The sequence below is a fragment of the Mustela nivalis genome (assembly GCF_964662115.1).
Source record: "Mustela nivalis genome assembly, chromosome: 12".
NCBI classification, from domain to species: Eukaryota; Metazoa; Chordata; class Mammalia; order Carnivora; family Mustelidae; genus Mustela; species Mustela nivalis.
The window spans coordinates 5,778,078-5,805,405 of NC_139031.1; the positions used below are offsets into that span (position 1 = coordinate 5,778,078).

Here is a 27,328-nt window from a genome sequence, read left to right on the forward strand (position 1 = left end):
CCCCAGACGGTTCTCAGGCTCTTGCCTGTGCTGTCCCTTGACCTCACCTTTTGCCCTCTGACTGAAGAGACTCTCTCTTCCTCTTCCTCATGGGCAACCTTCCCAGGTCTCCCTTCCAGAGAGAACCTGCCACAGGAACTGCCTGCCTTCAGAACGTGCCTGGGGTTTAAGGCCACGTGCTGCCCTGGAAGCTTTGGTCTCTGAGCTGTGGGAGGTCCGTGGGCTCGCCATTTCAGCCCGGTGGGCACTCCTCTGTGGCTGGTTCTCCTGGCAGAGAGCTTCTCGGCGCTCACTGTGGTCTGAGCCTCTTTCTTCTTCCTTCTCTCCTTCCAGAGATGTCGGTCCTGCCTCCTGTTCTGGACACTTCCCCCTCTTCCCCGTTATCTTTCACAGACACCATCTGTAGTTCCTCTCTTATGCTTCTAGCTTCTTCTTGGTGTGCTGACCAGCACACAGCTCCAGCCGGTTTCCTTGGGGAGAACCTCTCTGCGCTCCCCAGGCCACTCCGTCTCCCGGCCACCAGGCCCCTGGCAATATCTCCTGCTCGGGTTCCTCCCACGACTGGCTCGTGCGCAGCTTGCTCTGTGTCTTGGGTTTATCTCCCAAATGAGTGAGTGTGCTCCGGGAGGCTCAGACCCGGTTCTTCTTATCTGGGATCCTGCTGGGCCCGAGTACGAAGCACCTGGTAGGCTCGCTATGAACTTGTTCAGCTGTAAATACATGCAGCCCCTCGGGACGGGAAGCTGTGTTCTGCAGGCAGTGGAGAGGGGCCCCTGAGAAAGGAGTCGGCTGAGAGGCTGGACAGGTTTGGGTGAGCAGAGAAGGAGAGGGTCAGTCTGGTGAAGGGTGAGACATCCAAGGTGGGGCACTTTCTGGCCACAGGAGATCGGGGACAGTTCAATGCAGTGGCACTGGTGGTTCTACTGGGGTTGATCTAGGCGAGAATTAGGAAGAGGGGAAAGAGTCAAAAGAGAGACAGAGAAAGGCTTAGTCCGGGAAGGTTTTCTTCTCCTACTTTTCCTGGGACTTTGGCCAGCATTGGCCTGGGTGTCCTAACTTCCACCGAGGGACTCTGGCCTTCCTGAATCTTCCAGGTGGGGAGATGGGGCCTTTCTCTTTCCTCCCCAGGGCCCTGCCCAGTCTTGTCTCTCTCTACCTTGCTGTTTGTCAGTCATCCCTACTGGGGCATCCAGCCTGATGCAGTCCGTGGCTCATGGCTCTTCTTAGCCACCGCACTTTGAAGACTAACTTCTGAAAAGACAAAATTTTCAAGCCCCGCAGACCTGAAGTTCCACTGAGAGAAAAGCAATTTCAGTTTTGAACTGAGGGATTTTAAGCCGGAAGGTCTTTGGAGTAAATCTGTTTGGGAGCCCAGCCCCTCGGTCTCCGGCAGTGGCCGTGTTCTCTGCCATGGGGAGAGACCATGGGGTCTCTCTGGGGTCCAGACCCCAGCCCCATCTACCCCGGTCCGTGCAGGCAACAGACTCTTCTGTGGGTAAGCAGCCAGGCCCACGTCTCCTCCTTTAGAAGGAAGCAAATTTTGTTCCTGTCTTCCCTCCAGAGCAGAGCCTGGGCAGTGCTTCACATGGGATGCCCTGACCTTGGGGGAGGGAAGGCTCTGGCCTTGAAGGGGGGTGCGGGGGCTGTGGGGGCTGTGGAGGGTGGCGGGGGACCGGAGCGGAAGGCCCTGACTCTTTATAGCCCAACCCGGAGTTGTTCAGTGTGAGTTGGAAGTGCCCCACCCTCCCCACTATGAGCAGCTTCCTTCCTGCCTGCTGGCAAGGCCTGGGTGGGGAGCTGAGGGGAAAGGAGGCAAGGGAAGGGGGGGAAGCCATGGAGCGAGGGGAGCAGCCCTCCTTTGGTTTAGGAGCCTCTGTCTGATGTAATTCACGCTGTGCTGAGAGGACGGGTTGGAAGCACAGAGGTTTGCTCATCTTCCCGATTGCAAGGTGGGAGCTGGATATTTTGGGAAAGGCTTTGGGCAGGGCCTGGGGTGTTTAGGACTCAGCGGTGGGAGATGTTGTCAGTCTAAAAGGGGCTCCTGGGCTGGCACTAGGGAGCCGCCAGGCAGGCGCGACCCTTCTTGAGGAAGCCACATGGGGGCAGCAGAGAGCTGAAGAGAAGAGGTTGGAGCCAAGGCCTGGACTCAGGGATCCCTAGAGGATGATACCCAGAATGAGCAAGGGCTCCGTGGCACTTGCCTCTGGGCCCAGCTGGGGTGGGGTCCACATTAATCCCCTAGGGCCCTGTAGTGGTTCACGTGCATAAGCCTGAAGGTCCTGATGATGGCTCTGACCCGCCCACTCCAGGAGAACAGGTATCTTCTCTTGGGAAAGCTCCCTGCTTCGGCACAGACCACACCAGGGAGGGTTAATCGAAGGCACAGGGAGCCCTGCTCCCCGCAGCTGGAGGGGTGATTGTCAGGGGCTGCTGGGGAGTCGTGGGAAGGAGTGCAGGGGGCTCCCTCTGGAGCCTGCACCTGTCGCCCTGGTCCCCAGGTGTGCTCCCGAGGGCACACTGACTCTTTTCTGGATATTGTGCTGTCTCTGGCTTTCAGACTGGTAGGAAAATCAGTGGGCAGAGAGACCTCTGAGAATCCTGAGACCTTGCCCTGAGTGCTCCTTTGGTGCTCCTGGGGAGTTGGCACTGACTTCCTGAGGGAGACCTGGGTATCTGCAGGCCTTGATTCTCCTGGAGGTTTAGACTCTTTCTGCTAAGCCAGAGTCCTGAGCAGATGTTGTGCCCATGCCTGTGTGTGTGTGTGTGTGTGTGTTTGTAAGTAGGAGCATGTGTGTGTATGTGTGTATGTGTGTGTGTATGAGTGAATACAGATGTGTACTTGTGCCCCTCCTGGACCTGCCTCCTCTTCTGGTTCCTGTCCCTTCAAAACTAATTTGGACTAAGCACGTCAGGATGGATACGAATGTTTTCACATTCGTGGGGACTTGAAATTGCCCTTTGCTCCTGGGATCCAGAGTGAAAATGGGGAGATTTTAGGGTCAAGCTGAGGTCTCCCAAATGATGATCATGGGGACCCCCAACTTAGGCTCTGGGGGCTCCTCATAGGAGGCCACAGTTGTCAGGGATCAGTCTGACAGGCCTGTTCCCTTGCCCCCTCCTACCTCCCTCCCCTCTTCTCTCCTTCAGTCCTTCAGTCTGTCCCAGTTTCCTGGTGTGGTTGCTGTGGTGCTGGGTCTCTTGGGAACTGGGACTTGGAGCATCAAGTGTGCCCAGCCTGGAAATTCCATAGCAACCATCATGAGGACTGGTTGGGCAGAACCCCTTCTGCCTGCCTCTCAGGTTCCCTTGGGAGGGACCAGGCCCTTTCTTTAACCCAGGGTGAGAGGAGAAGCCTACAGATCCTATAGATTGATTTGTGAAATACAGAGACCCTGATCCCAAACCCCGGTAGAACTTTAGCCACTGTGTTGTCTTCCTGCCCTCCCAATTGGATTATAAGCCCCTTGACTCTGGAAAACCAGATGTTCCTGGTATATTTGCTGTTGGTGATGATGCGGGCCTTTCTTGGGGTTCCCATTCTGTTCTCTGGCTTCCTAAATGCCAGCCTGGGCTGCTGTGAGAAATGGCCAACCTCAGTGCTTGGAGGTCTGATTTAGATGCTGTTTTGCCTCGTGCATCCAGAAGAGGGAGCATCCAAGCTCTTTCTTTTTTAGGGAAGAAAAATCGATACCCCTCTTCTTGGACATTCGGGCTCCTGCGCATAATCGGCTTCCACTATCACCTTCACACCCTCACCAGCTCTATCTTCCTACAAGAAGGCCCCACTCTGGACTGCTCTTATCCAGCGGGACAGAGATGAGGTGTCCTGACCACTCAGCCAAATTTTCCCTAAACCCTGCTTTGTAAAGCTTTTTCCCCTTCCCCTTCTAGCCTTAAAACAGTCTCTTCTACTCCGAAGTCAAAGCATTTATGGTTTGCACCACTTCTTGCCACTTGGGATCTGGGACCATGTGGCATCTCTTGTAATTAGCCCCTGCAACAGATTATCTATACACATGTGAGCATTTTTTCTTCTCGACTAAGTACAAACTTTTCAAGGTCCAGAGGCTGGATTGTATGCCCTGTATTTCTTCACGGCTCTCTCACAGCATGGGACACATAAAGAGTGACAGATAATCATTTGTGGGTAGACTGAGAAGATGATGAAGTGGAAGACCTTGTTAGACCTGAGGTCTCTTTTCAGGTCCAACCTTCATGCTGGTTGATGATTCATGGGGTGGGACAACTACCTTTCAGGATGTGAAGCTAGTGTGAAATTAGCATTCCCATGCTCATCCTCCTCCCAAAGCTGGGGGAGGCTCTGGATTCTGCCTGATGAGTTTAGTAGAATGAACGGAGAATAGCTCTGGAGAGTTGACATAGCCACCTCTGTATCTTGAATTCTCTGGGTCTTATATCTTCTCTTTCTCTCTCTCTCTCACACACACCTTGAAATCTGATTTCTTTTTTTTTTTTTAAGATTTTATTTATTTATTTGAGAGAGAAAAAGCATAGGGGAGAGGCAGAGCAAGAGGGGGAAGTAGGCTCTGAGCAGGGAGCCTGAGGTGGGGCTTAATCTAGGACCCTGAGATTGTGACCTGAGCTGAAGGCAGATGCTTAACCCACTGAACCACCCAGGTACCCCTAATTCCTGATTTCTTTCAGCTCTTACTACATGTGGTATATCAATCCCTGACCTGGCCTGGTATGTGGGGTGGGAAATCACTTAACTAAGAACCAGGGGAGCTGCTTCTTGTGCAGCTCTGTTTCCAGCCTCTGGCACAAACTTGAGGAAGGATCTGCACTGCTCTGAATCTGTTTTCTCTTCTAAAATATGAAAGTGTTCCCTTCTGGCTCTAATATTTCATAAAGCAACACAAACCCCCAAGGAAAAGCCAAGGAACTTCAAATGTAAAGTTCAGGGGAGGATTCATATCTTTCCCTTGGTGACTTGTGTGGGGGTAAGGGAGGAAAGCACTTTTTGGGCATATAGAAGTGCGACCTGAGGCTTCGTAGCACCAATTGGCAAATCCAGCTTTTCCTTTACCATATGCTGCCTCCTGGAGCTACTGTCCAGTTACAGATGCATTTTCATGGCTTGGGGTTGCTGTATAACTCACCGCGTCGGGAGAAGGGCCTCTCTCTCGCTCACCTGAGCTGCCCTCCCTGGTTTCCTGCCGAGCCTGGCATGGAAGGATTTCAGCACCTTGGACAGAGACAGGACTCCCGCCCTGCTGGACCTGACAGCTGGGGATCTCCTGCCAGGCCAGCTTCCCTGGCAGGGTGGCACCAAAGTATAATTTGCTCCTTAATATTTTTTAGTTCTTCAGAACGCCCAGAAATAACCCCTCAGTCTATGTCAAACAGTGCACTGTTTCTGCAAACTCTGAGGGCCTTAGTTAAAAACAACAACAGCAACAACCAAATCCTAGAACAATGTCAGGTTCATAGTAGGTGCTTAGTAAATAATTATTTTAAAGGAACACCTGCAAATTCAGCCCCTAGACAACTGCCCTAGTCCTCCCTGTATAATCAGGTTCTTTCTCCCCATCAGTGCTTCGTATATCGTAATTCTCGAACTTCTACAACTTGCTAAGTTCTGGAGCCTCACCCAAGCCCCTGCTGGTGTCTGGGGAGGCTGAGCTGCATCCTTAACTCAGGGACACATGGATTTTAGGTTCTCAGGCAGAAGAACTTTAAACTGACCTCCCTTCTTTGTTGTTTGGGGGTAAATAGATCGGTGGGAGGACTTTACATCTGACTCCTGTTGGGTTTTTACTTAATGAAAATGTGCACTCCTTTCTTCTGTGTCCAAGAAAACCCTGCCTGTCCAGGAGGACCCAACCTTCCCAGGAAGTCCTCCAGGCTGCCCTAACCCACTTAGAACCCTCCCTCCTCTGAACTCCCCTGTACCTATTACCAGCAGCACAGTGTCACATCAGATTGTTTTCATGACATTCATGCTCATTAGTTCTCTCGAGTTAAATGATGAACTCCTTGTAGGTGGAGTCTGTACCGTATGTCTGTCTGTTTTCAGGAGACCCTATGGTGATGAGCACACAGCAGGCTGCAGTGGGAGACTGATGGGTCAGAGCGTGTTCTCACCTACACTTATGGGTCCCCCACTCCACTTATTTTTGATCTGCAATAAAAACGCAGGATGGACCAGGGTTCTGTCTGTGAGTAATCGTCGGCCTCAAGGTCACCTGGATCAGACGGCAGAGGCAGGAGTTGGAGAGGGAGGTGGAGATGGGCACTGAGGGGAAATGAGTGGGCACAGAATGTGGTTGTGTAGAATTAAGGGAATCACTCACTGTTGGGGCTGGAAGGGATCTCAGAGATCAGCTTGTTTGGTCTCCTCATTTTACAGGTAAGGAAAGTGAGATTTAGTGATCCTCCTAAAGTTACACAACAAACAGGCCCCTTTCCATCACCTCTGACCTGGTTCAAGTCTTTTTTTTTTTTTGACCTGGTTCAAGTCTTTGACTTCCCTCTCCTGGACTACTGCATACCTCGCTGTAGCAGACTGGAACTTTCCAAGATGGCCATGCCAGCAGATACCGCCAGACTTGTCTGTCTTTTGTCATTGAGAAGTGGGGGGAATGGTCTTTGTCCCTCTCTTTGCATCTGATGGGCCATGATTATGGCAGACGTTATTTTATGTGACTTTTGAGGCTATGTTAGTAAAGGTGGTACAGCTATTGCCTGGACCTCTCTTGGGACACTTGCCTAGCAACCCAGCCACCATGCTAGCAGGAAGTGAGGCCAGCCACAAGAAAAGACTTGTAGCTGTTCTGGCCCCAGTCCTAGGTGACAGTTGGTATCAATCACCAGATGTGAGCGAATGAGCTTTTCAGTCCTGATATGCATGGCACAGACACAAATGGTCCTGGCTGAACCTGCCCAAATGACAGGGACTTTGGCAAAATAAATACTGTCATCGATTTAAGTCACTGGAGTTTGGGATGGCTCTTATGCAGCAATAAGTAATTGAAATACCTCATTTTGGCCTCAGTTTCTCCAAACTATTATGCACATTTCATTCGTGCAAGAGACCTTTATTAGCTACTGACTCTATGCTAGAATTTATGCAAAGACAAATATGATTTCTGTGTTCGTGGACAGTTAACGTCTGAGCTGCCACCACTGTCCCTGTGCACAGACTATAAAATCCATACCCCTCAGTCCTCTGCTCATGGCTCTGCCTATCACTCCAGTGGTACCACACCAAACTGTTTTGTCCGCAGACCTGATCTTCATTCTCTGGTCTCGATGCCTTTGCCCATTGTTGTCCCCCTCCCACTTGCCGTGGTTCTGCCCTAATGAAGCACATCTAGTGAAGCCTAATGAAGCCCCATCTCGGCCTTCAGGGACTTCTCTGAAATCGCCCCTTGCAGGCCCTCCAGCCTCTTCCAGTTGAAAGTAAATGACACCTCCTTATAATAACCCCACAGCACTTAAGGCAGACTATACCATTTCTTTCTCAAGCCTGGTTAGACTGGGAATCCCTGGAGGAGGGAGCCTGGCCTGTCCCTTCTATCCCCACCCACCGTGGGGTTTGGCACGCAGGGACCAGTGCGCAGGAAGCCTCTGGTAAACATATGTTGATGGGACTAGTAGGAGAACCGGAATTAGAAGTCAGGTCTCCTGAGTCCTAGCGTCCAGCGCTTACTTGCTGCTTCTGATATCACCATGGTGGGGAAGAAGTCCCATCAACAGTGGGTAGCAGGTTTGCCAGGAGACCTTGACTACAGGCTGCGGGTTGACAGGATTGCGGCAGGGGCCTGCAGACGGCAGTGACGGGAGGGAGCTCTGGCCCCCGGGAGGGGTCTGAGGTGGGCGGCCCTCCCTCCGCTGCCCTCCCCTTCCTTTCGGCAAGCTCCGAGTCCCCGCTTCTGGGGGCACAATATGCTGCCACTTTGATCTTACTTTCCTCCAACGCCAGTTGATATCTGAAGACACCCCTCTTCTCAGGACTCAGTTGCACAGAAAAGTAAGCCCCCCCACCGCCTGCCAGCCTGAGCTTCCCCTTGCGTGGCAAGGGACTGCACTCTGTTCTACCTCCCTGGGGGGTTCTGAGGAACCATTCCACCATAAGATGTCTTTCCTGCGCCCATCTGACTGGAACTGTTTCCCAGTCCCTCGTGATTGTCAGTTGCTCTCCTGGGCCCTATTTTGGCTGTGTCTTGCCTGACCTGTCCCTTGGGGTCCACTAAGAAGCACAGGCCTCAATTTCTTATTTCCTTTCAGGATGTTCTGGCTTGACTCGCTCACACTGAGCAGGAGCAGAGAGTGGGGTGGGCAGGATGTTTTCCCTGCAGACTTTTCTCCCTAAACTGTCTGTTTCTGGGAGCTGGGAGGAGCCTACTTGTCTTGCTGTCAATACAGCCTCTCCCTTCCCTCAGTCACAGACAGGCTGGGGGGAGGGGAGAGTTCTTGCCTGGAACGTCCTTGCAAATGGCTCTGTGGGCTGAAGTGGGGTGGGTGGACTCTGGTTGCTTTAGGTTTTAAGGTTGGGCACTTCCCTCTCACTCTTGGATCTGGGGGTAATGGAGGTGGGAAGATGGTGCGGTGGGGGGGCGGTGGTGGACGGCTGCTTCCGTCAGCTTCTCTGTTGTCCTTTACCTTTTGGTGCCTGGTACCTGTGGCCCCAAGAAGGATGTCTTCAGAGACACCTCAGCCCCATGTCACAGCCTCTCTTGCACATCCTTATCCTTGCCTGTGGGGTGGCTCAGTGGGACTGCCTTCAGACCCTCTTCTCATCCTCCAGAAAGTCAGAAACTTGCATTCGGCTTGACTTCTGAGTGTGTGTGTGTGTGAGAGAGAGAGAGAGAGAGAGAAAGAGAGAGAGAGAAAGAGTCATTTGCCTCTCCTTAGCCTGATGGAACAGGCCTCTTCTCACCTGCCTCTATACTCAGGAGGAGGGCTACTCTGTCTGGTCTCTGCTCTTTTGGGGACTCAAGGGTCCCTCTGATTTCTTCATCCTCCCATGGGATGAGAGCAGAGGCCTGTCCCGGGAACATGGTACCACAGTGTGGACAGCTGGCCAGGCCAGATGACCAGCTCCCTTCCTTTGGCCTTAGTCTGGAAATAAGGGAATGCTGCCGATGGCCCCCCATCCATGTCCCCATCCATGTCCCCATCCATGTCCTCTCTCTGGTGCCTGTCCTCGCTGCAGGCCCCTCTTGGCTCTCTCAATTCCCCAGCCTGGAGGAGAAGGTGCCCAACTCAAACCGGAATCAGCCTGGACTTAGGGCAGGCAACCCAGCATTCAGGAGTGGTCGCAAGGTGGGGAGGCGCAGGGCAGGACCCAGATGCCCCGTCCCAAGGGAAGGGGAGTTGTGCTATGGAAGGCCCAGGGCATGTTGGAGTGAGGGAGCTGCTGGAGGGAGGTGGAGAGGGCCGAGGGGATGACTGTACAGGCAAGAGCCTCTGGTCTTTTTTAGCATCAGCTAGTGGAGCCACCTCCTTCTCTCCCACTGGCTGCCTCCCTGAGTCACTGCCCACCCACCAGCAAATAAAAAGGAGGTGTCATCTGCTGGCCAATGGCCCTGTCTGGCCCCAGTGTTTGCATCTTTTTGCTCCTGGGTGGAAGGTGAGAGTCTGGGTAGGGTGGTCTCATCAAGACCTCTTCCTCTGGGCCTTTCTCCTTCCAGACTCTGCTTCTTCTTTGCCCTTTGTTCCTCCCCTCCCCCTACATCCCATGATGGTTCTCTCCCGGGTGACAGGACCCACCCCCTTGCTCCAAGGACAGAGGCAGCTGCAAGCCCTCAGGGGCCCGCACATGGCTCCATCCATCTCGCGGGGTCTCAGATCTGGGCTGTCCGGGAGGGGACCCGCGGCGGGGCTGGCCGCTCAGCTGCCCACGCCTCCCCACCAGCCCGCTCAGCTGTCAACACTCTGCCCGCCCTGCCCTGGCCTTCGCAGGGCCCTGCCTGGCTGCTCAGGCCACGGACACCGCGCCCCAGAGACCCTCCCTTAGACCCAGGCAGGCGGTGGGCAGGCAGCGGGCAGACACCCTGCCTGCCCTTGAGCATCCTCAGGCCTCGTTGCCTAAATAAGGGAGCTGCAGCTGGAGCGAGCCAGCTGGCCGGGGGGGAGGGGCCTGCGGCTAGGCCAGGGTTCTCCGAGGGGCTGGGCCGCCGCAGCGCCGCAGGGCCCCGAGCCCGCCGCGGATTGGGCCTGCACCGCGGGCCCGCGCTGCAGAGGGAGGGAGCACAAGGGGATCCCCAAGCTGGAACCTCGAGCTCAGGGGCCTGTCTTTGATCCCGCAGCTAGGAGGCCGCAACTCGTGTCAGAATGTTACCTCTCTGTGCAGGAGGGCCCCCGAATAACCCCGGGGAGCGCTGTGCGTGTGTATGTGTGCGTGTGTTTGTGTGTGTTGGGAGGTCTCCCCTGCTCAAGGTGCATGCCCCTCCGGTCTCACCCGTCCTTATTTCAAATCGCGCCCCACTCGGGGTCTAGGGATTATCTTGCCCTTCGCATCTTCCGGGTCTCCCCTGACCCTGGGCTTGGGAGGCCAGGGCCCAGATCTGGCCCGTGTCACCTACATCAGACTTTGAGCGCATGTTGTGTGTACCCAGAGGGGCTTGGCGTGGTGGGCGACCAGGGTATTAAGGGACCAGCGCACCCCAAGTCAGGTTCCTCAGCCCTTCCAGTCAGGGGTGGGGGTGGAACCCCCAGTGCCCTCCCTGGCTGTCTCAAGGCCAGTCGTCGCACCTGTCCTCACTGTTCCCCTACCTAGGGGCCCCTTCCCCCTCTGTGGAGCGCGCGAGTCCAGGGGGCTCCGGGGCTGAGCGAGGGGCTGGGGTGGGGGAGCCCTTGGCGCTGCTCAGCCAATGGGAAGGGCGGGAGCGCGGGGTGTGTGGGGGGGGAGAGAGGGCGGTGCTGCGGGCGCGCGGCGGGAGGGAGGGGGCCGGGAGGCGGGGGCCGGAGCCCGAGGGGCGCGCGCCGCGTTAACCCTTCCGCCGCCGGGCCGAGCCGCAGGCGCAGCCGGAGCCTCGGGCGCCGGAGCGGCTGTCGGCGCGGCGGGCGGGACCCGGGAGCCCGGCGCTCGGGCGGGTGGAGCGCAGCGCGGGGACGCGGCGGAGCGGGGCCGGTGGCTCGGCGGGGGCCGGCAGACAGGTGTGCGGGCGGCCGGGCGGCCCGAGCTCAGGCGGCTCCAGGCCCGGCCCGCGGTCAGGAGCCGGGAGCCGAGCGGGGACCCCGCGCCCGCAACCCAGTCCCGGCCCCGCCCGTGCTCTGCTTGGCCGCGGGGTGCGGGGATCACGGCCGGGCCGGGCCACCCGAAGCCTGTGTTGGGCCGGGCCGGGCCGGGGTGGGTGGGGGCCCGCCCGGCCCGCCCATGGGCTCAGGATGCCGGTGCGGAGGGGCCATGTCGCGCCGCAGAACACCTTCCTGGACACCATCATCCGCAAGTTTGAGGGCCAGAGTGAGTGGGGGAGGGGGCCGTCGGGGAGGGGGCGCTGGGGGCGGGCCGAGCTCTCCCGAGTGTGAATGGAGGGGCGTGCCCGAGGCCGTGTGCTTTGGGCTAGTGCGAGTCAGTGGGGGCTGTTGGCCTCAAGCCGCCGGCCAGGGGTCGTGAGGGCAAGGCATGGAGCCGGGGGCCGTGGGTTTGGGGCCAAGGGGACTGTATTGGGCTGCAGGGCGGGAGGTTCAGCTCAGGCTTTTGGGATCCGGAGTGTGTGTGACATCTCAAGTGTGCAGGTATCCCTAACTCCCAGTGCCTGGGTGTGGATGGGGCTGTGTGGGGGCAGGGACAGGAGAAGGTAGAGGGTCCCAACCGTGAGACACTAAGTGCTGTGCCTGAGCGGTCTTGACTATGTTTTTGAGAGGCTGAGAGCCAAGAACTTAGAGTGAGCGCCTAACCTGCTCTCGGGATGTGTGTGTGTGTGTGTGTTACCGGTGAGTTCAGTCCTGCATGGGCAGTGGGGAGGAATCTTCGACAGAGCTACGAACTGTGGACTCCCAGGTGAGAGTGTGTCATGGCCTGAAGCGAGGCTTCAACGATCTAACAGGCCCAAGACAGTGCCCCCATATTGCTGATTTTCCTGTCCTGAGCCATTTATGGGGGCCACGGCACCCCTAAGGCTGGCCCGGTAGGGGAGGCTTCCAGAAGTGTCCCAGGCTAGGTGAATGTTCTGGCGTGGGTGTTTGATCCTCCCAGCACGCGTGTGTCTGTCTCCAAGGCTGCATGTGCCGTGGTGGGTGTGACTGCCAAGGGCCCTGGGAGCAGGGAGCAGGTGACATTCCTTGCCCATGACCCTGTGAGCACAGCACAGCGTGTGCTTGTAACTGTGGTGGGGGGGAGGGAGGGATCAGTTCGATGGGCAGCATTGTCTGAAGCAGAGGAACAAGGTGATCCTGAGGGGGAGGAGGAGACTGACCGTGGTGGAGGGCCACAAGTGGGGTCTGTCCTTCTCACAAGCTCCAGAAGGCCCAGGAGCTAGGTCTAGAAAGAATCTGGGCTAGGCTCTGGGGGCTCGGCTTCTGGCCCCACCTCTGACACTGACTGCCATGTGACCTTGAGTGACTCTCTTCCTTGTCAGAACCTCAGTTTCCACATCTGGAAAGGAGGGGGTGGCTGAAGGAGCCCTGCGGGGCCCTTCTCTAGCGGTATTCCAGGAGCTCCGGAAAGGGGTGGGGGTAGGGCCTGCCTTCGAAGAAACTCACTCTTCTCTCTCTGGGCCTGGGAGCTGATTTCTCTTCTCCAAAGCTGATGTGTGTGGCTGGTAGTCTGAACTGCCTTGGGCTCAGGGGGAGTTGGAGGCCAAGACAGGGGTCTTTCCATGACAGGGAACCCTGACTCCTGAGGTTGTTGGCTGCCCGGGAGTTTTGGGGGCCTGGTGAACTGACCTAAAGATGACCCAACTTCAAAAAGTAACTTCCTGGAGCCAGGGTAAAGGAGGGCTTAGGAAAGCAGCCTCCCTTGCCCATGGGATTGCCCAGGGCTGCAGCCGGAGGGCTGTGTCCCCAGGAAGGGGAGAGGGCAGAGTTCCAGCTGCCACCCAAAGCCCCAGCATTAAAGGCCAAAGTGGCCGGCAACTTCTGTGTTTTTAAAAAAAAGCTCTGATCCCAGATCATCTTCCCTGGCACCAGCTGGGTCTGCTGCCTGTCTGTGGCTCACCTGCCAGCCTGGGTCTTGGAGCAGGTGTTGGGGGGAGCCACGTCTAGCTGAAATGGGTCTATGGGGCACCTCTCCTTGACGGTGCCTCACTTCCCGCCAGGCAGTTCCCTTTCCTGGATCTTTCTTATTACAAGTGGACCACTGTCTCAGGTCCATCCCTGGTTCCTGTATTTTCAGGGATTGGAGCTGCGGGTCCCCTTCCTTGCTCCCTATGACCTTGGGTTTCAGCCTGTGACCCTCAGTGTATTTCTTCTCCTGCCAGACCTAGCTTCAAAAGCTCCTTTACAGGCTGCAGGATGTGGGCATGGCTCTGAACTTCTTTCTAGCCTCAGTTTCTTCCTCTAAGAAACAAAGATAATGATGAGTACCTTATGGGGTCGTCGGAGTATTAAATGAGAAAAAGCATCGCAGATGCTCACGTGGTACGTCCCTCGTCCCCTTTGGAGAGCCCACTCTCCAGCCCCTGACTGCCCTTGGAGGGGCGCGGAAGTCCGGGGAAGTACTGACCTGCTGGGTCCGCAGATACTCGGGGAAATGATTTCCTAAGGATCCCTCAGGGTAAGGAGTGCTTAGTGAGGCACCCCCCCCACCCCCCGCCCCGTGTCTAGAGAGCAGGGGTCAGGAAGAGAAGCCGGAGGACCTGATGCAAAGGGAAGGCTGGCCGCCATCTCTGGCCCTTCTCAGGCTCCCTCTCCAGGCCCCGTGTTTATCTGTCCGCCGCGGCTGCTGACACACGCGTTGCTGACACCCGCCCAGGCTGGCCTCGGCCCCGATCGCGGAGGGGGCGGGGGGCCGCTGGCAGGCTGCCCGGGGGAAGCCACGCAGCCAGCCCGTGGGACGGGCGGGGGAGGGGGGCGAGTCGCCTGGCTGGGTCGGCCAAGGCACCTGTGCCGGGGGCACAGCTGCGACGCCCCCTGCTGGGGACCCCCGTCCTCGCTGTGCTCCCTGGGGCGGGGAGTCCCCGGGCGGGTGGCTGTGTGTGACAAGAGAATGCGGGGAAAGGGCAGGGAGCCCGCGAGGCAGGGGTCCCTGCTCACGTGTCTGCTCATCCCCGCCCCCCAGGCCGCAAGTTCATCATCGCCAACGCTCGGGTGGAGAACTGCGCCGTCATCTACTGCAACGACGGCTTCTGCGAGCTGTGCGGCTACTCGCGGGCCGAGGTGATGCAGCGGCCCTGCACCTGCGACTTCCTGCACGGGCCGCGCACGCAGCGCCGCGCGGCCGCGCAGATCGCGCAGGCCCTGCTGGGCGCGGAGGAGCGCAAAGTGGAGATCGCCTTCTACCGGAAGGATGGTAGGCGGGGGCGGGGCCGCGACGAGGGGCGGGGCTGTGAGGGACGGGGGCGGGGCTGTGAGGGACGGGGGCGGGGCTGGGGGGGAGTGGGGGAGAGGACTGCGGGATCCCGGAGGGTAGAGGGGGAGACAAGGCGAGTCCCCTGGGGACGTGACCCCGTCGGAGGCCACTGCTGTGGGTCAGGTGGCAGGCACGGGCTGCGCATCGGGGCTGCAGGACGGCCTTGGTCTCCTCCCCTCACGCACTCTGGCGGGATAATTTTCGGGGTGGCCACGGGTCTGTCTGGCTGTGGGTCTGGTGCCTTCGGTTTCTCCCTCCCGAGACAAACGTGGGCAGGTTGAGGTAGGTGGGCTGGAGTTTGACGGGGCCGGGATGGCAGGTGTGTGGACGGAGTCAGGCTTGGAAGGTCAGGTTGGCAGCTGGGCGCCCACCTCTGGCTGGCCACTGGCCTCCAGCTACTCTAGGGCAGCCCCTGCCAGGTGATTGGTCTGGGAGAAGTCACGGAGGGCGAGGCTGGGGGAGGGACTGCAGGACTCTGGCTGGCTCTCGGCGGCCCTTCTCCTGCCTCTCTCTCTCTTTACTTAAACTGCGCCTGGCGGGAGGTGTGTGCCTCTCCCCACAACCTCCGTTCCCTTTGTCTCATCTAATGAGCGCCCGCCCACCACCCCCTCCCCGCACCAGGTGTCTCCGCTCAGCCGCCGCCTCCCAGCCCAGCTGCTCGGGGCTTCCGGACAGTGGATAAACAGCGCCCCGGGCGGGGCTGCTCCCGGCGCTGTGTGCCTGCCCTGGGTGGGGTGCGCTCTGCTCAAGGAGGGCAATGAAAAGGCTTTGGAAGCCTGGCAGGTATCCGAGAGCTGGGGAGGTGGCTCCCGAAGTGCCACGGACTGGTCCTGGGCACCCAAACTGCAACTCACTGTGTGTAACTGACGAGCACTTACTGAACCCCTGTGAGCCAGGTGCAGCCCCAGGGTCTTTTAGATGGAGCAGTGGACTAGCCAGGTGAGGTTACCGCGGGAAGGGAGCGTACCTGCTGCACACGGCACTCTATGCCTCCGTGGACAAAGTGAGCCAGCCCTCCGTGTGCACCTGTCACGGAAATACGTGCTCAGAGTCACCTTGCGCTGTCCTGTAAAGGCTTGCCTCCCTCCACGGCCCGGTTTCTGCAGGCCTGTACGGCCTGTGACTTTCCTGGGGGGCACTATCTCTGGGGCCCTGTGAAAGAGAGTTTGCTTATAGAAAAGTGGGATTCTGGCTGGGAGGCAGGAGCCCAGGAGACTAGATGCAAACTCCGAGGGCAAGGCCTTCCGTCTGTGTTTTTTTGTTTTGTTTTGTTTTTTCACTACAATCTCCCCAGAACCATTATCAGAGCAGATCTGTTTTTATATCTGCCGGGCCGTGGAGTGCTAGCTAGCAGGGGTGGGCGGCTCCCAGTACTGGATGCCCAGCTAAATGTTTCACTCACATTATCTCGTGGAATCTTCACAACTCTGCGACGTACGTACTATTTTTATCTCCATTTTATGGATGAGGAAACTGAACTTCAGGGAAATTAAGAAACTTCCCCAAAGTCACACAGCTAGAAAGAAAGTGGCGGAGCTGAGGGATGGAACCACGTCTGTCCCGAGTGGAGCCTTTCCCGTTCTCACTCTGCTGTCACCTATGAGAAATGACCCCAAGTAGTTACAGGCAGATTATATACTGCACGTTACTTTATGTACAATTTTATTTTGGAAGTTCACAAACCATCGGTATAATGAAAAGAATGCAGATGCCTACGCCTCGGGTTCAGGTCTAACACCAGAAAGTGTGTGATATGGGAACTTGGTTACTGCCTTGAGCCTGTTTGTGCTTCTAGGATAGTGTGCCTGCCCAGCCCCTTGGCAACAGGGACCTGGGTTCTTCTGTCTTTCCCGTAGTGTTTGGGGAGCCCTCCTTCTTGCCCCAGGGAGGCTTTTTTGGGCAAAGATGGCCATGGGACCCCTCCGGCAGAGATGCTCACTTGGGATCTTGGTGACCTCGAGGATCACTTAATCCAGCCCACTTGCGTTACAGACGGAGAAACTGAGAAGCAGAGGTCCAGTTACCAGTTAATCAGTGGACAAAGTAGGATTAGAATCCAGGCCCCCGGCCCAAGCTCAGATTGTTTCCTTCTTCCAGTTACTTCTCCAAATGGGGCTGCCACCCAGAAAGTCATCTGTGCCTGCCCTCTTGTCGGCTCTCACCTGGTTTCTCCTGTTGGGCCACAGGCTGGCCTTGTCCCCCATTTGTCCTGGTACTTGAGGTCTGGGAGGTAGGCTCCCTCTCCTTCCCTTCCTTCAGCCTCAAACTGTTTAGCCCTTGGGCGAATCCCTGGGGCCCGGCCTGTGCTATGTTTACGCGGACACGGGAGCGCGCACCTTTGTGCGTGGGCCAGGTAGGGAGGCAGAGGCCGGGGATGCCCGAGTGGCCCTTGTTTCCATCCAGGCCTTTTTCTGGTCTCTGCCTGGGCCAACCACAGGAGAGTGGGTTCCTGGGCTTCCGCCCCAGGGAGGTGGGTGGCTGGGAAGGAGGCGAGGCCTCTTGCTGGCAGGCGCCACTGTGGCCAGCTGTGCCGTGTCGGTGCCTCTGGCCTAGCTCTGTGCAGTGTCAGGGCCTGGAGCCAGACAGCCCCATTATTTAGGTGCTGGGACTGCTGGGGGGTGGGGAGGCCGGGCTGGGGGTGGAGGGCGGGTGTGAGCCAGAGGGAGAGACTCCCGGGCCCTGTGTCTGTGCCCCTTAACGTCAGATCTGGCCCAGAGTAAGGTGGAACTGGGGACAGGGCTGGCAGGCGGTCGTACCCCGACACGTCCCGGGGCCGGGTCCTGGCGGCAGGTGCTGCTGCTGCACACCTGTGTCCCTACATGACCTGAGAAGGGGCTGTGGGTCCCTTGGAGCATGGCTCCTCTTCCCTTGCTCCCTCATCTGCCGGGCTTCGGGGAGGTGCCCTACTCCTGTCCCTTTTGTTCTCTCTGCTCTTTGTTCTCCCCTACGCCCCGCCTCCCGCGGAGTCCAGCCCCAGAGACCGAGTCCAGCGGCCGCTTGTCTGCTCCTCTTCTGTCTCCCAGTGTTGGCCTCCCCGCCAGCTCCTGCCCCCTCGGTCTTTTATCTCCTTCCCCTTGCACCTGTCTCTCTTCTTCCCTCCCTTTGGCACCCCCGAGCCTGCCTTCTTGCCTCTCTTCCTCTACCCCCCCAGGCTGTATCTGGAAATCTCTCTCTCTCTCTCTCTCTCTGCCTGTTCTGGCCTGGTCTCCTTGTCCCCGTGTCCCCAGGAGCCTGTGCGTGGGTGGGGATGGGGGTGTCTCTAGAGAAGAGTCTGTCACTTCTCCACTCCAGCTGCAGGCCGGTTGCCATGGTAACAGGGTCAGAGGGCCCCCACTGCAACAGCTGAGCTGTGGGCTGGGGGAGGGGTGGAGACCAGGGGCCAGCCTGCTCTCCAGGGTCCCTGGTGCCCCTAGGGAGCCAGAGCCCCTGCGGTGGCCCCACACTCTGTGGTCCCCAGACTCAGACCTCAACTTCCCCAGTGCTTGGGCGGACGCTTCTGGCACCAGCGGCCCTCCATGTGCCCCAAGCCATTTCCCCATTTCCTCCCTGTCCCCTGACATCAGACCCCTCACTGGGATACTCCCACACTCCGCCCTACTCCATCCTGGCCACCCCCTCCCCAAGCTCAGACAGCCACCCCCTCTGCCCCACCAGGTCGTGATCCTCAGGCTCCCAGACCCCATCAATTTGGTTGCCCCTGAAGGAATTGCATAGATTGGGTACCTAGGCAATCAGACGGAGATGGGTCTTTGGTGTGTCCTGTGTCCCTGCAACGGAGCAGACCAGAGTGATCCCCGGGGCAATGAGGGTGGACACAGGTAGCACCCTTCTCGGGGGGTGGAAGCCTCAGGAGGGCTCCCTTGGGCCTTCCATTCAAGGCCTGAGCAGCTTGGATATGGCGCCAGTGAGAGCCCCTGCCCCTTCCCCTGTCCCTGCATTGGTTGCCAGGAGCCAGGCACAGGGTCCTGAGGGGCTCTGCTGTCCCCAGCCAGCACTTTCTCTCCAAGGGCCCCAGGGAAGTGTCATTCCTATGCTGGACTAGGGTGCCTTGGCCTGCTTGGGAGCTTGCTGGCCCAGCCCCAGTGCAGGGGTGAGTTGGTCTGTCAGGACTGAGGGTGTCCACCGCCTCTAGCCCTCTCTGGGGTCTGGAGAGTGTCGGGAGGGTGGCTCCTCCGTGTTGTGTCTGCCGTCGCCCCCGGAGAGGAGCTGTGTAAATATTTGTGCCGAAAGTCGTCATCTGCAGTGAGAGCAAAGTTTGATGGTGGCCTTGGGCTCTGGGGAGGGGGGCTGTGAGCGTCGGGAGGGCCAGCGTGGGGATGTGAGATGGGGGGAGACTCAGCCTCTTTGCTGCCCTGAAGTGGCTTCCAGGGTGGTGCGACTTGAGAGGTTCCAAGAAAGCCCTTTTACACTTAAACATCTCCTCTGACACTGCCCCAAATGCCTCCATCAGGGGAACCTTTGGTTTGGGTGGAGAATGAGCTTTGTTTTTTTGTTTTTTAAAGATTTTATTTATTTATTTGACAGACAGAGATCACAAGTAGGCAGAGAGGCAGGCAGAGAGAGAGGGAGGAAGCAGTCTCCCAGCCGAGCAGAGAGCCCGATGCGGGGCTCGATCCCAGGACCCTGAGACCATGACCTGAGCCAAAAGCAGAGGCTTTAACCCACTGAGCCACCCAGGTGCCCCATGAGCCTTGTTTTTGAAAGACTTGTTTTCTCTCTTCACCCTCCCCTGTATGCAGGGGAATATGGAAATCAGCTCTTTCGTGTGAGGGACTTTAAGAGAAATGTTCCTCCCTGACCTGGGCAGGAAGGCCCGAAGAGGGTCTGTGGTGGGACACCTAGGACAGGTGACAAGACTGTTAGAGCCTCTGGATGAGCTGCTGTCCCTCCAGGTCCCCTCCTGTCCTTAGTCTCGGGGCCCATGCAGGTCTCCGTGCTGTGAACTGTGGGTGGCCTCAAATGGGTCCCTTCTCCCTTCAGGTCACATGCTTGTGGGACTAGAAGTACCCTGAGGGCCAGGAAGTGTCTTCTTGGCCATACTCTCCCTCACTCAAGTTCTGGGTGAGGTGGGCGTGTCTGGTGTCCCTCTGCTAGATTATGAGCTCCGCAAGGACAGAGAGCAGTTGTGTTTTGTTCTCTGTCGTATCCCTGTCTAGTGCTCGCTGGAGCTCCGTGCATACTTGCTGAAGGAAGGAAGGAAGGAAGGAACGGACGGATGGAATGGAGGCGGTGGGCAGTGCAGAAGCCCTCTGCCGGGAGTCAGTGACTTGGAACAGTGTCTGGCTTAGTTCCAGACTTGCACCTGCTTGGCCATCAGCTGTGCCCTGCCCCTGCTCGAGACCCCTGCTTGCCTCTCTCTGTCCTTCTCCAGGCTTCTGCTGGCCCCGGCTCCCGCCTCTCCCGCAAATCACTGAAGCGGCACCTTTGTGTCTCTCTCTTTCATTTCACTTTACTTCTTATCTCGCTCACCGCCCCCCCCCCGTTACCCTTCCCTTAGGCAACAGTTCAGATGTACTTGCTGGGAATGTGTTGTTTGCACGCATTCTCCCGAAATGTGTATTTTGTCTGGATACGTATAGGTTTAACTTGTGTAAACGAGACGTGCTACATGATATTCTGGTGCTCACTTTCCTTCCACGGGAGTGTGCCTTTAAGTCCCTCCAGTTGTTACTCGACATCTAGTCTGTAGCTTCATAGTCTTTTTTTTTTTTTTTTAAGATTTTATTTATTTATTTGAGGGAGAGCATGAGCTGGGGGAGGTGTGGCGGGAGAGGGAGAAGCAGCTCCCCACTGAGCAGGGAGCCCACACGGGGCTCGATCCCAGGACCCAGCGATCACGACCTGAGCTGAAGTCGGATGCTCAGGAGATTGAGCCTCCCAGGTACCCCCACCCCCAGCTTCATACTTGATGGCATGTGCTGACCTCAGTTTACCTGCCCGCTCTCCTGGGCAGCCATCTCCACATTTCCTCCATAAATAACGTTGCGGTGAATGTCCCCAGCCATGGCTCCTTTTGGGCTCCTGGGAGGATGTCACTGGGCTGCATCCCCAGGGGTGGAATTGCTGGATGGTGGTGGTATGTGGACACGTAATTCAACTAAGCACTGTCACACTGGGCACCAGCAGGGTGGCCCCACCCGTAGTGCTGCCACACTTGGCCGTTATCCACTTTTCTAATTTTTGCCTATCTGATAGGTGAGAGTGATAATTTGCTGCCTTAATTTGCATTTCTTTGATACTGTGTTGAGTCCGGCACCTCAGGCTTGATCGCCTTTCCTGTTGACTTCCCTGAGAGTGGTCTGCTTGTATCCTGGCTCACTTTTCTAGCGAAGCCGCCGTGCTTTGTTCTCGGCGATTTGCAGGAGTTGCTTCTGTATTCTAGAAATACAAATGCTTACAGTTAAGTATTCAGCACGTGGATTCTAGGTGGTAATTCCTGTTGACTTGAGATGTTGCAAGTATCTTCTCCCATTCATTCATCCGTTAAACTTGCCCAACTGAGTCACTTCATAATGATACGAGTTAATATTCTTCAGGTTTGTTTGGGCTTTGGAAGTTTTGTTTAAGAAAAACTTCACCACTCTGAGGTTGCAGAGGGGTCCGTTTTCTTCTATTAATTTAATTGTTTTTCCTTTCTCGGTTGGCTTTCATCCATCCTGAGCCTCCCTCTGTGGTGTCGAGTACGGATCAAGTTATATATTTTTCCGCATAGTGAGCCAGTGTTCCCAACACACCTAGTAAACAGCCTGTCCTTTTCCAATGGTTCGTGGGGCCACCTTCATTGTAAGCTACTTGCCCATCTATCCATGGGTCTGTCTTTGAGCTCTCTGTTCTGTTCTAAACATTTATTTGTCTGTTCTTGCACCAAAACTACATTAGGAGAACAATGGTGGCATTTAGTGTCTTGATCTGAAAGACAAATCTTCCCAAATCTTCCTTCTTTCTTCTTCTTCTTCAATATTGACTTGGGTGTTTACAGACCTCTCTTCTTCCTTATGAGCTTTACAGAAAATATCTCGAGTTCTGGGAAAGAAAACCCCACTAGACTCCTGACTGGAATTAGATTAGTTTTATAGATTAATTTGGGGAGAATGGACATCGATATAATATTCGTCCCATCTAAGAGCCTGGACTGTTTCTCCATTTATCAGATAGTTTGTGCCCTCCCTCCATCCCCCCGGCCCAGCCCGCAGGCTTTGTGTTTTCTTGGTCAATTCTAGTTACTTTACAGTTTTTGTTGCTGTTACAAGAGGGAGACTTTATTGTTGACTACCTATTTTCCTCGCTGTGCTGGTGGAAATACCACCTTTGCTGGCTGACCTTGCATCCGGCAGCCTCACTGAGCTCTCTTATTTGTTCTAATTGTTTATCTGTTGATTTTGTTGGTTCTCTGGGGAGATGACCCTATCATTTGCAGATAATGCCGGTTTTCTCTGTCTATATTTGGGTCATTGCCACATGTTTTGCTGGTGGGACGTTCCCCGTGCACTTGGATTTGTTCTTTGGAACGTCCCAGCGTCCTGGGAGCTGGGTGAGTCCTGGAGGGATTACAGCTCTCCCTGTGACTGACCGAGGGATGGATGGCAGAGCTGGAATTGGGGTGGGTGTGCTCAAGGCATCCCCTGGCTCTTTGGGGTACACTGGGAGCCAAGGTGGGTGCGGAGTTCTGGAGCCTTGCAGAGCCCTGGAAGTGAGCAGGAACCCCAGGTTGCTTCCTGTTGGACCTCGGCTGTGTGCCCTTGCTGCCCCGTGGCAGGCTGTGTGGGAGTCACAGTGAAGAGTGCCGGTAAGGGTCTGAGGTTCAGAAGTACCACGCGTTTGAGGCTTCTGCTCTGGTCCCCTGTCCTGGTTCCTGGACCACCAGCCTTCATGTTCCATTCTTTTTTCTCTTCTTTCTTTCTTTCTTTCTTTTTTTTTTTTTTTTAAAGATTTAATTTATTTTTTTGAGAGAGAGAGTGCTAGAAAGAGAACATGAGCAGGGGAGAGGGGCAGAGGGGGAGAGAAAAGCAGACTCCCTGCTGAGCAGGGAGCCCGACATGGGGCTCAATCTCAGGACCCTGAGATCATGACCTGAGCTGAAGGCAGACACTTAACTGACTGAGCCACCCAGGCGCCCCTTCATTCTGTTGGTAAGTTTTAATAGCACTTCCACAAAAGACACCTTGATTGTCACCGTGGTTCCAGCCACTGTGTAGACTCAGGATGGGTTTGAAATGGGTAACTTCCATTGTGAAAGGCCAGTTAGTCTCCCTGGATCTGAAAGGGAGCTTGCAGGGTGGGGAGGTCGCCCTGCCCACACCCATCTACGTGCAAGGCACTGCCCCGAGGGAGGACCAGTCCTTGCACACCTGCTTACCCCACAACTCCTGTGAAGCCAGCCCGGCCCTGGCCTCAGGGCTCTGTCTTGGGTGGGGATGCTGGGAAGAAGGAAGCTCACCCCAGAAGCCTGTATACAATTATCTCTGCAATTAGGGATATAGTTTTAGAAATTCTCAAAGAGAAACATCACCGTGGCCACATGGAGCAGTCAGTAATGTTTTGGTCGATGGGAGCCCTGTGGGTCCTAGCGGGATGGCACGAGCGGAGGGAGGAGGGCTGGGGCTTGGGCGGGGGTGCCGCGTGCAGCTGGGGTGTGCTGAAGGGGCTCAGGCAGCACGTGGGCCCCAGCAGGGGTGGGAGGGAAGGTGAGCTGAAAGGTCTGAGTTGGCTGGGATCAGGGGGATTTCTGGAGGATTCTGGCGGGGCGGGAGTGGAGGGGCAGACTCCAGGAAGTAGGAGGGGGAAGGTAGAGCTTGGAGGCGGAGAAAGAGCTCTGGCGAACGAGCTGTTGAGCAGCCTTCTGCACGTGAACGTGGCCTAGTTTCACCTTCCCAAGGCTTCAGAAGTCATGGCTCCCAGCTTATAGACGTGTGGCTGTGTCCCAGGAGGTCGATGGGGCTGGGACCCGGAACTTGTCTAGAAAGGACTCTTCTCTCGAGGCTGTTCCAGTGTCCCTGGGGAAAGATGGCACAGGCAGGCCATGGGCTGTGGGTTTGCAGGGGCAGGGGTGGCAGTTGGGACCACTGCACAGAGGCCCCTGAGGCCCTCTCTATGACCCTATGAGTCCCTGGGAAGATGTCAGGCTGTAAGGGCTGGGGGAGGGGAGCCTGTATCGTCCTGTGGTGGGCATTGGACTTTGCTCAGCTCCTGGAGTCAGGGGCAGAGGCCTCTCTGTCTCTGTCACACACACACACACACACACACACACACCCACACACACTGGCTGGCCTCTCAGGCTTCCCTGCTCTGTCCCCGGGCGTGCAATGTCCCTGGCCTTGCCTAGGCCCCCGGCTGCCCATGAGAGTGGTGTTAGCGACACGGTGGCCCCTGGCCAGGAGCAGCTCCTGCTGCATCTTCCTGTCGCCGCCACCAGGCTAAATATAACCTGACACTGCACAGCCCTGGGCCGCCGGAGACAGCCTCTCTGCCTGGGGGCGGACAGGGAGGACTGGAGCCCCAGCCTCCTGCCCTCAGTGTGACTTTGGGCCCAGCTCCTCCTGCCGGGAGGCGACTGGGGTGAGGAGGGCTGCCTCCCCGAGGTCACCTTCCCTGCAGGATCCCAGCACCGTGCCTCGTTACAGCTCTGGATGCTTCCACAAGGCCATCTGTCATGTCATCTGGCATCCAGGGCAGGAATCACTTATCCTTGCAGTGCACACGGGGAGACTAGAGCTCAGAGAGGTGGGTGACCTGCCCACCGTCACACAGCAGTTGCCCTGTCCCCGGTTGGGGCCAATCAGCTCAGCTCCGTGGGCTCCTTCCTCTGCCCTCTGCCTGTCCTCCCCCATCTCATGTTGGGCTCGGAACTCGGGTCCTTCTGAGTCCTTGACTCAGTGAGGGCAGGGGCTAGGGTTGTTTTGTTCGTGACACCCCAAATGTTCACATGCATGTGCTCAGGGAGAATTTGTTGGGGACAAAAAGCCACCCTCAAAAAAGCAGGGATGACATCTGGTTTACAGATGACCAGCCAGAGCCTCTGACCTGAGGAGCCTGTCCAAGGACACTCAGGGTCACTTGCAGTCCTCCCTTTCCCCATCCTCCTCGTGCCGCCCAGGGTGATAAGGCCTGCCCCTGTTGAAGCAGAACCTGGAGCCACGCCAAGGGCAGGGTGCCCAGAAGTGGGAAATGGGGTTTGGGACTGTGGGTGGGGGCCCGGAGCCTTGGATGGGTTGGGGTGCAGGGCAGGGATGTTGCCCCTGGGTGCCCTGCTGGGCGTGGGGTTGCACCAGGGAAAGAAAGCCAGCATTGTGTTCTGGTGGGTGACAGTACCTTCTGCACTTGCCGCGCACCCCCCCCCCCCCCACCTTCTCTCCTTCATGTCTTGCTGGGAGCTGCATAACCTCCACGGGCCATTAGGACCCGGGGCACAGAGGAGCCTGTCAGAGGGTGACTGTCACTCACTGGTGGACTCCCTGGTCCTCGGGTCCGTCCCCAGAGGGGCCGGGGGTGCCCCGTGCTCCAGGAGGCAGGCGAACGCTGGACACCCAGCCTTCCAGAGTCTTCAGCTGGGGAGGCTGTGAGCGGGCTATTCTGCGTCAGCCGCGCCAATGTGGCTGGCCTGGGGGTCTCTCCCTTTCCTCCTCCTCCCATTTATCAAGCCTTCCCTGGGGCCCGGCTCCTACTTCACGTACGTCGTGCCATTCATCCCTCAAGCCCCGTGGGGTGGCCATGATCTTCCCGTGTCACCAAGGAGCCCCCGGAGGCTCATGGAAGGCAGGTGACTTGCCCAAGGTCATTCGGAAGCAATGAACGGCGGCCACCTGACTGTGCAGACGGTGTGGGCTTCCTACTTCCCCCCTCCAGTTTGTCCCTTCCTGGCTGCTCCCGGCGCTGGTGGCCCAGGGAGCGTGGGCCGTGCCTGCCACAGAGTGGCTCTAGGCGGAACTGCAGGCCGGCCCAGCTCTGGGTCCTGTCGGCCTCTGCTCAGGGGGAGCTGCCAACCCTGGGGGCCCACCGAGGTCGGAAGAGGAAGCAGAGCAGAGCGACAGGCAGGGCCTGGGGGTAGGTGGGCACGGGGCTAGGGGAGGGCAAGGTACCGTCTGGTCCTGTGTGCGCAGCGCCAGCCCAGGGGTCCCCAGGAGGCGGCTGAGCTGCCGACTCTGGTCATTTCTTCTCTGCCGTGAAGTTGGGCGAAGGTCAGAGCCCCACCACACACTGGCTGCAATCCGCTCCGTGCTGATGCCCGGCTGTCCTGTCTAACCTTCAGCTGCCCTCAGTGACGCCCCCCCCCCCCCCCCCCCGTCATGCCAGCCAGTGACAGGATGGGGACCGCTGGCAGCTCCGGCTGGGGATGGGTGACGGGGCTGTCCGTGGAGGACCCGGCTGAGCTGGCTGGGCAGTGGGAGGCAGAGCCCGAGAGTCCTGGCTGACTTGGGGCCACCGGCTCTCCTCCTTCCTTCCATGCCCCCCTGAAAATAGCAGCTGGAGCCTACCCTCCGCCCCCCAGCCCCGCAGCCCTCAGGCAGGACTCCAGTTCACATTTTTGGAATAACCAGGGCTTCGACAGGGTTATTTGAAAGGAAAAATTCCTTGAATGTTGAGGAAGGGAGAGGGCCAAGGGGGCCTCGCGTGTGAGTGTGCGTCTGGAGTGGGGAGCCGGGCGGTACCGCAGGGGGGCTCGGGGCTGGAGATTCTGCAGCCCTGGCAGGCGGGGTGGCAGTTCAGGATCCCAGGGTCCCGGGCTCCCTGCGGTGCAGAAGGCAGAGAGGCCTGAACGGAGCGGGCATGGCCCTTGGGGGCTGGGGATTCAGACTTCTGGGGCTCTGTGCTGGGGACAGAATCCCCAGGCCAGCCTGAAGGGTTGGGCTCATTTAGGTTCCAGACTCGTGGAGTTTTCTGAGACCAGTTTCCTTGTGAGGAAGGGGAATCAGGGCCTGGATCACTGGGGGTGCCAGGGGTGGGTTTTGGGGGTCTCCAGGGCTCAGGTTTCCTGGTCTCTGGCCTCTCCTTAGTCCTGATGAGGGCCAGTCCCTGTTCAGGCCGCTGCCGGCCATCACCATATTAGGGCATAAACTCTAGGCGGGCTGTGTGGGTGCCAAACAGTCTCCAGCTGGGCCCGGCCCCGGCGGCCCCAGCACCACAGCCTGGCTTCAGCCAGGCCATGTCAGAGGCCGGAGGTCAGGGAACCGCTGCTGGAGGGAGACCCTGACAAAGCCCCCAGCTCAGGTCTCACAGGCCAAGCCTGGAGGGCCGGGATGCGGTGAGTGGAAGGGCTTTGGGGTGGGGCGGAGAGTTCCTGGCCAGCCCCTCCTCTGGCCCAGCCCCCCTCAACCCCATGCTGTCCTGTCCCAGTTGGTTTCAGAGGATCTCCTTCTGCTAGCTCGATCCCACAGCCCTTAAAAGTGCCGATCTGCCTGCCTCTCCCGGCCTCCCCAAGCCAGGGAGCGTCTCCCAGGACTCATGCCCTTTGCACCTGGCCTGCTCAGCTGAGGCTCAGCGCCCAGGGCCTTGCTGGTGGGCATCAAGCACTAGCCCAAGTCCAAGGCTGACAGCCCCGAGTTTGTTGGCCTCAGTTCAGCACCCACACTTGTTCTCCGCCCTTCCCCTTCTTGACTCCTTCCCCACTACCCTGTCCCTCACAGCCGCTGCCAGGGCCTGCTCCCTGGGGCATGGGTCTAGGTGCTGGGCCCTTCAGAGGGGTGGCAGACCCGGGGAGTAAGGCCCCTACAGTTCAGAGAAGACAGATGAGCACGGGGGAGCCAAAGCAAGGAAAGAAGTCTCTGCCCTAGAAAGAGAGGGAGATGAGGAACTTGTCTGGTCCCTGTGGGGTCCAGAAAGAGGGAGGAACAGGCTGTTTCATCCAGGAGGGCT

The 27,328-nt window shown here is 57.6% G+C and overlaps 1 protein-coding gene across 2 annotated transcripts in view; it reads left to right on the forward strand.

Moving 5' to 3' along the window:
- The first annotated feature begins 11,141 nt into the window (after positions 1 to 11,141).
- Positions 11,142 to 27,328, forward strand: part of KCNH2 (potassium voltage-gated channel subfamily H member 2) — a 31,645-nt gene continuing 15,458 nt past the window's right edge. Inside the window, exons 1-2 of one of the 2 annotated variants that reach the window (XM_082693509.1) lie at positions 11,142 to 11,431; positions 14,189 to 14,419. In XM_082693509.1, coding sequence (XP_082549635.1) covers positions 11,356 to 11,431; positions 14,189 to 14,419 — 307 coding nt within the window. In that variant the 5' untranslated portion in view covers positions 11,142 to 11,355. Of the gene's footprint in view, positions 11,432 to 14,188; positions 14,420 to 26,633; positions 26,718 to 27,328 lie in introns of those variants that run through there. The other variant, XM_082693510.1, reaches the window with a different exon arrangement.